Source organism: Empidonax traillii, unplaced genomic scaffold (assembly GCF_003031625.1).
Source record: "Empidonax traillii isolate 1590-97213 ecotype Southwest subspecies unplaced genomic scaffold, ASM303162v1 scaffold438:size550143, whole genome shotgun sequence".
Taxonomy (NCBI): Eukaryota; Metazoa; Chordata; class Aves; order Passeriformes; family Tyrannidae; genus Empidonax; species Empidonax traillii.
Window position 1 is genome coordinate 373396 of NW_020955631.1, and position 11947 is coordinate 385342.

At 40.7% G+C, this 11947-nt stretch overlaps 1 protein-coding gene across 1 annotated transcript in view; it reads right to left on the reverse strand.

The window, feature by feature from the left end:
• Positions 1-521: 521 nt before the first annotated feature.
• The window catches only part of DNAJC5B (DnaJ heat shock protein family (Hsp40) member C5 beta), a 33478-nt gene continuing 22052 nt past the window's right edge, over positions 522-11947 (reverse strand). The window contains exons 2-4 of the mRNA XM_027894700.1: positions 9774-9987; positions 6264-6438; positions 522-616 (exon numbers count right to left, since the gene is read on the reverse strand). Coding sequence (XP_027750501.1) covers positions 522-616; positions 6264-6438; positions 9774-9987 — 484 coding nt within the window. The remainder of the gene's footprint in view (positions 617-6263; positions 6439-9773; positions 9988-11947) is intronic.

An 11947-nucleotide genomic window follows, 5' to 3' on the forward strand; every position in this document is an offset into this window, starting at 1 on the left:
GGAAGGAGAGCCCCATCTGTCTTGCCACCAGCTTTCCCCCTGAGGTCTACTAAAGAGCACTTTCTGGGCTCTCTCACAGGAATGTTTTCACATCCAGCAAAACTGCTACATGCAAGGAAAGTTCCTGGAACAGGGAAAGGTGGAGCCAGTGTGTCTGGAAAGGGACTGAGGACTGTGCCTGGGAGGTGAAACTACAGCTGAGGGCAGGGAGAAGAACAACTATACCAGAGGGAATATTACTATAGGGAAAGACCATGCTTAGGCTGGCAGTTTGATGCCAGTGAGAGACCAACATGCTGGTCTGTAGAGCTCTGTACTGGCCATAGGTATCTCCATGCACGGTGCAGGTATCAACCTGTTGGAAGTGGCCTAGAGGAAGATTCTGCCTTGATAGGAAATAACTCTCAGTTTACTCTTGATCAGCTTAAAGACAACTACAAAGACAGGCTGCAGAACTTTTCACGTGTTTTTTCTCTCTGTGAGACTCACTGAGCAGCACCAACAGGCTGTGCTCTTCTGCTCTAGGAGTCTGTGCGATAGCTCCGATGGCTGTCCCCAATTAGTTGTGTCTTCTCCGTTACATTAGTCGGCTGAAGCACGATAGGAGTTTCTCCATCTAAATTGGGGAGGAGGACAAAAAACACTGTAAGAACCCTCCACTTGCTACCACGTCAGATTTCTTGTTAGCACCACAGCATTTCATCCGCCATTCTGGTTACAGCTTAATCTTGGTTTCACAGACAGCTGTGTGGGTACTGAAGAGGTGGCAATGCCCACACGGAGTCTACAAAAGCTCTTACTCCTTGTCCTCACACAACAGCAGGTCTCTGGGTGACTATTGCTGCTGCTGTTAAACCGGACATTTGCCGGACCCAGCGCGTTGCAGAGATTGCAGGCTCAAGATTCCTGCCTGTTCCAATAGCAAGTGCTTGTTCCTGCAAATGTCTGAATATAATGAGTGCTGTTGTGAGTCAGCAAGCACTAACCTTGACAGCGCTTGCGAGAACGGGACAGAAATGTGTCTTGAAGTTAACAGTAAAGAAAGAAGAGAGTTAAAAGGGAAAAAATACGTGAGCAGTAATACACTTGAGAGGGAAGAAATTACGTATGTCCTGAAAGCCATCTAGTTAAATAAAAATGTTAAATTGAATTTGAAGTCTTATATAATATATATACACAATAGGACTCTGGGAATTACTATTTTAATGAGTTTGGAACTACCAAAATCTCATATTATCACTATCTAAATCCTTACTACTGTGTACTTTCTCATTCTGTGCAGTTTTGTGTTTGCTTTTCCAATATATCTATAAAAATTATTTGTTGTAGAGTGGAGAAAGTTGAGTGGAGGAAAGTGAAGTCTTTACACAGTTCCTTGATGGCTGTTGTGTTCCCTCTGATAATAAACAAGGTTTGGTTGCCCTTCTCCTGGGCTCCTTTCCAACCCACATTTTTTGGTGGGGAGGAAGGGTCTCAGGTCTCAGAGACTGACTTTTAAAGGTTCAGACATTTTAGTGAAGGGTTTCACATGAAAAATTCTAGACTATCTATATCTTGATGCTAACAGAGCCTTCGCAGTAATTGAATAAAAATTATGACTTTTTTTTTTTTCCAAATGACCTAATGTTCAGAAAAAAACCTCATCTGACATTTCCTCCTGTTTACATGACAGTTGATGGGATGAATCACGGGCAAAAGATGTAATGTACAGGAGTAACTTAACCCAGAGTAAGAATCTAATTGCATGCCATACGGCTTCCCCTCAGTGGGGGTAGGACAACTTTGACTCTGTCAAGGTGAAAGGCAAGAATGATTAAATGCCAGGCAGCTTCTCTGTATGGGCAATTCCATATTTAGACACAAGGTCAAAGACAGACGTGTTTCATAACTTCTAAAAGTATATGAGTAATTAATGCTTTGAGCTCAGCTCAGGCTCATATTAGTTTGGCAGTTCCAATCCATTTTTAAGTTGCTGTGTATTTTCTAGATTTCTGAGCAGCACTCCCTCCCACCCTCTGCTGCCTCCAAGTTGTTCATTTGCTGGAAGATCGTTGATGGAGGGCAGAGATTAGCAGTACATTTTGCTGTGATACCCAGGTGTGCAACAGGAGAACAGGACCCAGTGCAAATCTGTCGTGTTGCCTCCCACTGATCCGCACACAGTTCTGAGCTGACACCCTCACCAAGCATTTTGCTGCTTGCACCTTTCTAAGATTTATGATGGGGGGAATTTTTTACAGATAATAAACTGTACAAATATAGTTGCTAATGGCAAGCTGCAGAGTGGAGGTGAGGCAGAATTCACAGTTTAAAATGCTTTCTATAGATAGCTCCTGCTCACTGTTCGCCTACATTTGTATCATATGGAGCGTGGAGGAGACAATAAGGTGATAAAAACTTACTGCTCTGAGTTGGGAAAGTATTTTGTTATTCAGGTTCTTTTATTCTTTTTCTTTTTTTCTCTCTCTCCCAGAATTCATTTTCTATAAAATGCCTTGCATTGTTCTTACAATGATAACCAAACAGGAGAGAACAAACCTGCCAAACTACTTTGAGTGCATCATTACAGTCTGAAGTACAAAGGCAATCCAAATTCCAATGCCACCTCCTCTGGGACCACAAAAGTTAACAAAATTTTTGCCATCAACTTCAGTGGAAGCAAAATCTGTCAACCTGCCCCATATGTGTGTGAAAGTGATGAACTACTGTATGTGTCCGTGCAGGAGATGAGCAAGTGATACTTTCCTCTGCCAGTGTATTTTCACAGGTCATCTGTAACATCATGGCATGACACCACAGATTACCCTACCTTGCACCTTTCTGATGTCATGTTTGATCTGAAACCCTAAAAAATGTCATGTTTAAAATGTAATAATCCAAATGTAACATTTAATTTTTGGTTTTCCATTGTACATTAGGTCACAGTTTTCTGGTACAAATCAATAGAAATCGTTGTAAGCTAAGTACATGCCAGGGCCTTGCAAACCCCTAATTTTCTTTAGTTCTGATGGTCATGCTACCTATGGAAATACATGCTCTAAACTTAATCTCTCAAGGGAAATATTGTACTAGCTGAGCATTAAAACTATATATATATTTTTCATTAAAATATTTGACTAAAGCCTTCATCAAGAGGAGTATGAATTCCCCTAGAAATTCTCTCTAGAGAAATAGCATTTCAATAGAACTGATGCCTTCGACATGATTGTGTTGATTTCAGTGACAACTCACTTTGCTTTTACATTTTAGGGAATAGGTCACTGATTTTTGGCCACGTATCCTTTTTTTTTTTTTTCCCCCACTAATAATTATGTTTTACGGTATGTTAATTTGAGGAATGAAGTCAGCTGTGTAAAAGCTCACTTTTGAGGAATGACGAATGTGAGGGACTGAAAATTATTACTGTCGTGTCGATTCAATAGTTGAAGTCTAAATCTCAACTCCCACAACATATGGCCTTGTTCACGCAGCACGACTGGCACCAGGCAGCTCCCCTGGCACAGCTACAGCTGCCAGGGACTCTCTCTCTGAGGGTTTTAGCATCAGGAATGGTGGTGTTTTATTGACGTCTGTGGTGCTCCTCGGAAAAGCAGTGACTGACTGCAAAATATTTGGGTAATTTTAAGTGTGGCCTTAGATGGAGGAACTTAGCTTGAAAACCTTAGCTGGAGCATTTTGACCTTAGCAAAAAGTTCTGGTTAGCGATAATATAAATGCTGGGGACAGCAGGAAGCTAAGAAATTAATTACTGGCAAGAATGCTCAGTCTGTGGGCAGAGGGCATGCAAAGAATTTGGATCCTAATAGGATCTCCTCTTCCAAAATGAAATCTGCTGCAGGAGTGATTACAGTTTGTTTCTGAATTACATATAGGAGCATTTCTATTATTTACCTAAAGGGAGGCATGAGCATTAATTTATATGGACCAGCATTTGAAAGTATCTGGTGGAAAAGCACAGTCCTTTCCATTCTAAAAATCAGCTGCATCTTTCTGACCAGCATCCCTAAAGTGGTGGGGTGGGGTGGGGAGGGAGGAAGGGGGGAGGAAGTGCATTTTGATCTGGTTGTCATTCAGGTTTTTTCTAAATGCAGTATCTGTTTTCCTTTCAGCTGGAGAAATGATGTTCGTCTTACCCTTGTCATAAAGATTTTATTTTTATTCCTAATACACTGCTCTCTTCTAGAAATTTTTAAATAAAGAGAATTCTACTTTACTGAGGCATGCTGATTTTGATTGGGAGGAAAATGTAGCAAGACAGAGAAGAGAAGAGTAGAAAAGGTGCAAAGATCTAGTTTTGCTCTTTCTGAAGAAATATATAATATTAAATATATATACATATATATATTTATTATTGTTTTCAAAGTACTTAAAAAACCACAGTTCCACGTCATGTTAAATTTTCAGACTGGTACTTCACTAAACATTTTAAATTATTTTTTTAAATTGGTATCTCAGTGAGACTTGGTGGGAGTAAAGGGATGCCAAGGTGGCCTAAAATTAAAGAATACCAATACCTTCTGGTGCCAGAAGGAAGCAGCAAATTTTTTTCTGCCACTGGGGACTTTTGTGCTAGATTTTGAGATAAATACCTGCCAAATTAGAAACAAAAAGAAAGGCAGAATTTAAACATCCTAAATCTTCAAAGTCCCATCTTCGTACTTCAAACTTGGCTTTGGCATCACAGACTCATGAAGAGCAAAACCAGTTTTAGATTTGTACTTTTCAAGTGCCAAAAGTCATAGAATTTATTAGATTAGTCTCAAATAATGCATTGTGGTTATAAAGTTTTCACTAACAGTTTTTATTGCCTTTGCAGAGACTGATCAAGTATGATCAATTTTTAAGCTGACTGTATTTACCTTGATATGCCTACAGGCAAAACCAACTTAAAAACGCCACCACACATTGGCATAACAGTTATAAAAATAGCATTTGTTTCAACTACTACAAGTGTTTTGTTACATATTTATGGAAGGGTAAATTTGTGTGAAAAGTTGGGGGGGGGAAAATGTCTTCCTGCTAAGGGAACATGACATTTGCAATCTGGCAGTGCTAATTTAAGCATAATAAACATAAGAATATAACATCTAATCTTCTAAAACAATGGAAGAGAGAAAGAGTGAGCTGACTGCTTAGGTCCTTCCTCATAAAAAGGCATAATCCTAGTATCTTTAGTTTATAAAAATTTGCAACTGAAAAGTATCGTAGGTCTTCCCCTGGTACCTTGGCTTCATATTGCTGGAGAAGGAATCATTGTATGTCTCACCCTGTACATATCTAACCAGTCTGAGATGTTTCTGCTACCCCTAAAGGTGAAGGCAAAACTTTGCCTCTCTTCAGCAGATTAGGACAGGGCTGTTTTTTCAAAGTATGCAACCCACACTAGTGCCAATCAGAAAATCACCACCATCATTCCTTGACGTAGCCAAAACCTGAATATGCAGCTGAGGGAATGCAGCAAAACCAAGAAAAGAGGGTAACCTGTTGTGAAGGTCTTCCCACTTCCCCAGGCCCATGTTCCTGACTGGGTACTCTTGCTCCTGAGCTGGTGCTTGGCCTGCCCCACCATGGAGCACAGCAGAGAATTAAATGAGCCAGGAACTATACATGTTTTTGAGAGGATTAGTTCTCACCAGGATTTTATACAAGTGGAGCCTAGTAAAGTAGCAGAATTGCTACTGCCAGTGCAGAAGAGAGTGAGCAGCTTGAGAGCTGGATGGGAGAGGGGCAGGACTACACCGGCTCCTATGCGAACTCTCTTGGGTTACTGTGAAACTACACTGTTGGAAACATTGCATCTTTTCTTGAAGCCTTTTCTTGAATGGGTACAGTTAGTCCATCATAGGCAGGGATAAATTTTACACAAATAAAACCCCAATGACAGCTTATTCAGGCCAATCAGATATGACAAGCACCACTCCAGCAGAGCCTAATGTGTGAGTACAGCATCTAGGATATGAAGCAACGTGAGCATGGGGGCTACAGAGTGAACATTGCCTCTTAAGAGAAGCCCTGAGACTTTTAATGTTTAGGCTTCTCATAAGAGATATAGTAGATATTTAGCTGTTAGTGCCATAATTTTATTTTTGAATTAATACATAACTTGGGAAGTTCACTGGGTCATGGTCTTAGCTAGAGTGAATTGGCACATCTCCACTGAAGTCTGGAAGCAGCCTTGGCACTGTGAGCAGAACATCTGGATTGCAGGCTTTAAGGATTGTTTTGAACAGCTTTGCCACACAGTAAGCCCCTACGATACACACCTCTTTCCATGTCGTTCTTAATTTGCTCTTCCAAATCTTCTGGAGACACACAAAACTCCTGCTGTTCCCCCTCGGGTGCCTTGGGTTTACACTTTCCACAGCAGCAGTTGAAGCAGCAGCAGAGGCAGCAGCAGAGGTAGCAGCCCGTCAGCAAGCCACAGACTGCAAACAGGCCCTGGGTTAAACACAGCAGGATGGAAAACCTGTCAGCAATGACCTTGCTCAGACTCATGGCAGCCTCTTACAGATAAAGGCAGATCATCAGAGGAACTCTGATTCGCAAGTGCTTGACACTCAGGAGTCCAGCCACTGGCCCAGTGCCTGAGCAAGGGCCGGATATTCCAAAGGCCTCCTCACTTGTCACTCAGGACCACATCCACAAAGAAGACAGCAACCAACAGGCCCCCCACATGCTCAGCTTTTGAAAGACTGTCTTCAGCTGATGGCCCTCAGAAAAACCCTCCAGGCAGTATGCAAAACCCCACGCACCTTAAAATGACTCATTTCCATCTTTAAAATGACTCATTTGCCCAAGATCATTTTTGCAAACACTTATTTACTGTCAGATTCTTGTCAATAACAAAGCTGAGAGAAAAAGAAGCAAAGACCCAGAGGCATCCCACATAACTTTGGGCACTGAACTAAAGCAACCGAATTAGGACTGCAGCCCCTATGGGCTCTCCACATAGTCAAAGGGAAGTTGAAAGGTCTTCCTGATCTTTAAGGTCCCTTCCAAACCAAACCATCCTATGCTTCTGTAAATGTGTAAGTAAATGCAGCAGAGCTTTGTAGCCACCAGGTATATATGGGTTGGAGGTATAGCCAGGCTTTAGCATTATGTTTATACAGTCTGCTCTTTAATGACTATTCATTATATTCATAAGGCAACATGCTGTTGAGGGAGAAAATAAGCACAAATGTCAGGATATTGTCAAACTTTGACAGTGGAGCTATGTAAATAACATTGTGATGTATGCATGTCTCAGACAACATTAGTGGGGGCCGACTGGAGCATCTTTGAAGGTAACAAGACTATTTATATGCCTAATATTAATAGGCATGTATCTAGAGTGGTCTCACATAAAAAGGACACTGACTTTTTTTTGGGAAATGTTTTCCTTCCAAAAGACACCTAAAACTGTTCTAAATGCCGTAATCCCTAAAATAAGTTATCTGACTGTTTATCATTTATGCCATAATGGAGAATAAATCACAACTATGTATAGAATGAAAAAAAGACATAAAAAAGTATACAGAGGGGGAAAAAATCTTGAATTTATTAATGATAACTTCAGTATTTCAAGATTTCATGTGCCTGTATTATCACAGGTGGTAAATCAAGAATCATTTTATTGATGTGATCAATAAGTTGTCTTCATGGTAGAGGGAGAATTGGTTTTTGCTAACATAGTTAAATGAACAAGCCCTGTGCCTGCCAGTGAAGAAGTAGTTCAATTGCCCCTTACCCATGTCTGTATGCTCCTACTTTATTATACCTGCTAAGAAGTCTGGCACTCTGAAAAAAAAGTAATCTTCATTTTGCATTTCTCCTTTCCATTGGGTTTCCTTTCTGCTGATGATAAACCCCTTCACAATTGTCAGATTTTATGAGTGCACTGGGGAAAGGGAATGTTTGCAGTTGAAAAGGCAGATAACAAGGGAAGGCTGTGATCCCTATTGTCTTCTACCAGAATGGAGAAAATTAGGGGTTCAGTGGTTACCTGTAGATGATGCCTCAGACTTAAATAGTATTATAATTTTAAAAAACTCACCACATTTGGTTGCCTCTTTATGCTTTGGAAGTGGCAAGATTATGGGTTGAGGGAGAGTGACAATCTTCAAATCCTCCAATGAGTCTATGTACATCTTTTGGATTTTTTTGTACAAAATTCATAAAACCCACGAATCAGTGATTACTTTTGCTATTCAGCATATCTTGTCTCACCTCTGTGAAACAACTTGCTTGAAACAATGCTCCTCTTCCTCCTTTAGCTGTTAGGGATTTACTAACTTCTCTCTGTACTCTCCACTGCTCTCCATATGAGTCAAAGTCACAGTTGTTATTTCTGTTTCTGATTTTCTAACCCCAGAGGATTTTATCCTTCGTAAAATCTCCATTAAAGATCAGTAAGTAAAAGAGCAAATAAAAGCTAAAAGAAGCGCAGCAAACAGTGAAGAAAATCTTTTTTACCAAGACTGTTAAAGGACTCAACACTGCTGCTCTCTCAGTGCTAAGGCAATGCTTCCTGGCACCTAAACTGTGACAGAGAGGCTGCAGGAGATGGTGGGCACCAAAAAAAGGGGGAATGATCCGTTCAGCAGCTACAATGCGGTGTCCAGCCTGCAGCAGGGGTCAGCTACAGCAGCTGCAAGCAGGCAGCCTCCAGCCCATCTCTGAGGGGGCAACTGTGCCTTTTTAAGTTTAATTTAAATACCAATATTTTATTCACTGGTTTCATTCACTGCATTTGAACAGCTTCCATTTTATCCTAATTCAGCAGACAAATTATGGCTTCTCAGGCCCACAAAGTGCCCAAGTGACTTCCCATTTTGAAAGGGGACTGCAGAGCAGTGCAGCATTGGCCTGATCCATGCTGAACACGGGAATCTGTGTTCCACAGTTCTCAGATAAAAGAACTCATGGTGTGCTTGCTTCAAACAGTACAGATAATTTGCCTATGCATTCCATTACAGTCTTTAGTTTCCCATGCTTCTGCTGCTGCAAACAGGTGGGGACAGTATGGATTTTGCCCATTTGCAATTCATTTTGTTGCATATCTGTAACATTTCAATATTTGCAGAAACACTTGACTTTGATATATACAAACATCAGAGGACGTCAGTAAGATAAGAGACCAAGTGAACCCAATTCCTTTATGACTAGAACAACCCATGATGTGTTTTACCTTGAGCAATATGCAAGGTTTTGTTATATTATTCTTTTCATTTCCTACTCTCTTCCTCCATTCCATTCTTCTAAGCTTTTCTTCTAGTTCTTTTCTCTCACTAGGACACATAGATGATGCCATAATCACAGTGTTATGTATTATTATTGCTTACTTATGTTGTGTGCTATATGTAGCAAATAGGACAGTTAAATTTGTAGGGTAATAATTTATTAACTGGTTATCACATAAATGGGACTTCTTGTTTTTGGATAATGAGTCATTTTTATTTAGTCATTACTGAAAAGAAAGTCAAAATTATACTGGAGCAGTAAATTCAAATCTAATGAATGTTTAGAAGTGTTACAAAACATGTACTGTAACTATTCACCAAGTAAAACAAAAACTTTCTATATTAGCACTAGTCTAAGCTTACATTATATTTTGCCTCTGTTGATTTTCCAGATAATGTTGTTGCTTTTTTAAATTTTTAGTAGCAGTTTAGAGTCAGATCCTATAATTTGTTACACCTGTAGAGAAACCATGTTTTTCAATGGATTCCTTGTGCATGTAATTGTCGATGTGCATTGCAACATTTGATTTCCAACAAAAAATAACAGATTACCTTTGCCCACCAACTTGAGAGCATGAAGTAGGTGTTGACATTTTCCTCACCAAACTGTTCTGCCACATAGAGCCCTAATGATCCATATTTGTCATATATGTTTCGCTTGGACAGATCAGTCAGGGTCGCATGAGCATTGTTGATCTCTTTAAATTTTTCTGCAGCCTCTGGATTGTCTGGATTCTTGTCAGGATGGTATTTCAGAGCCAGTTTTCTTAAACGTGAAAAACAAATAAACAAAAAACAGAGGGAAAATAAGTCTTCTGTATACGTGCATATATACAGACAGTTAGAAAACCCTAACAAAAATCTTCTAGTATAGATATAATAATTCTGAACAGTGTGTTCAGGCTTCTTTTTTGCAACTCTGATGTACTCAGTGGAAGAAAAGTGACACAAAGGGACTCAACATGAAAGTTTTGATAAAAGAGGTGTTTCTATTACACTGAGAATGAACTTTGTGTATTGATACCTAGTCAGCTACTGTGCTAAAGGAGATGGTGATGTATGCTGAAAGCACAGATTGCAGCATGATAATAATTCACAGGCATTTGTTGCATTATGATTGCCAACTCATTTGCATAATTTAGCAGGTTTCCACAAAGATAAAGATTTTTTAAAGGTTGTTTAAAAACATGATGATCACACTGCTTATCCAGGCAACATTATTTTCTTTATGGCAAAGAAAATTCTGTATTAAATTGCCCATCTATAGTAGCTATATTAAAATTTTGTCAACAGTGTCTGTGTTTGCAGAAGCCCAGACAGTGATGATGGAAAACACAGTTAGGAGTTGCAATAGAAGGAAAGCATCTTTCTGAAGCACAAGGTGGAAAAGCATAATGAGTTAACCCTGGTTTCAAGTGCCTGTCTTTGGGCCTAATTTCCCCCTGCTGCACTTTTGAGACAGTCCTTAAAGCAGTGCAAGATGATTGTCATAGGATTGTAGGATGGTTAGAGTTGGAAGGGACCTTAAATATCATCTAGTTCCAATCCCCCCATGACGAGCAGGGATACCTTCCATTAGACCATGTTGCTTAAAGCCCCATCCAGCCTGGCCTCGAACACTTCTAGGGATGGAGCATCCACAACTTCTCTGAGGAACCTATTTCAGTTCCTCACTATCCTCACAGTACAGAATTTCTTCCTAATGCCTAATCTAAACATACCCTCTTTTAGACTAAAGCCATTAGCCCTTGTCCTATCACTACATGCCCTTGTGATAAGTTCCTCTCCAGCTGTCTTGCTTTAGGCACTGAAAGGTGCTATAAGGTCTCCCCAGAGCCTTCTCTTCTCCAGGCTCACTCTCTTACTCTGTCTCCATAGGAGAGGTCCTCCAGTCCTCTGACCATCTTTGTGTCCCTCCTCTGGAGTTGCTCCTGCAGGTTCATGTCCTTATGTTGGCGTTCCCAGAGCTAAATGCAGTACTCCAGGGAGGCGGTGGATTCACCGTCCCTGGAGGTTTTTAAGAGGAAACTGGATGTGGCACTGAGTGCCCTGGTCTAGTAACCACGGCGGTGTTGGATTGAGGGTTGGGCTTGATGATCTTGGAGGTTTTTTCCAACCAGGCTGATTCTGTGATTCCATGTGGGGTCTCATGGGAGTGTAGTGTCAACTAGTTTGGGTTGTTTATGCTAGCGGGAAGCCTTTGCTAGGACAGGGCTCAATACTGCCTTTTCCCCCTGATTGTAGTCAGCACTATGGCATCCGAGGACAGATACAGCTTGAAAGGTACCACGTGTGACTGTTGGCTCAGAGTGCTGGGGAAGCACAGCATAGAGGAGAAGGGGTTTGCTTCCAGCCATATTGAAGCGCTGGCAGTGTGAGCTGACACACACTTGCAAAACAAGCATAGCTAAAAGTGTATCTTTTCAAAAATCACCACTCCCTTCGAAGAATCGGAAATACGATTTCTCCGAGGCATTAATTTAATGACTAGTGCTGACCTCTAGTGGCCTCAAAAGTCATTTAGTAGTGTTTGAAACTGATTCAGTCACAGTCAAGCTATAATGCATTTTGTAAATGTTATCCTCAAGTGTTTTGGGATCTACCCATGACTGCTATGACCAAAAATACTTGTGGTGCAAAGGTAGTGTGAAACGAGAGCAAGGCCTAAAGAATTAACTGAAATATCTTGCTCGACTGAGAGAAGCCCCTCCATATCTGCTCTGCCT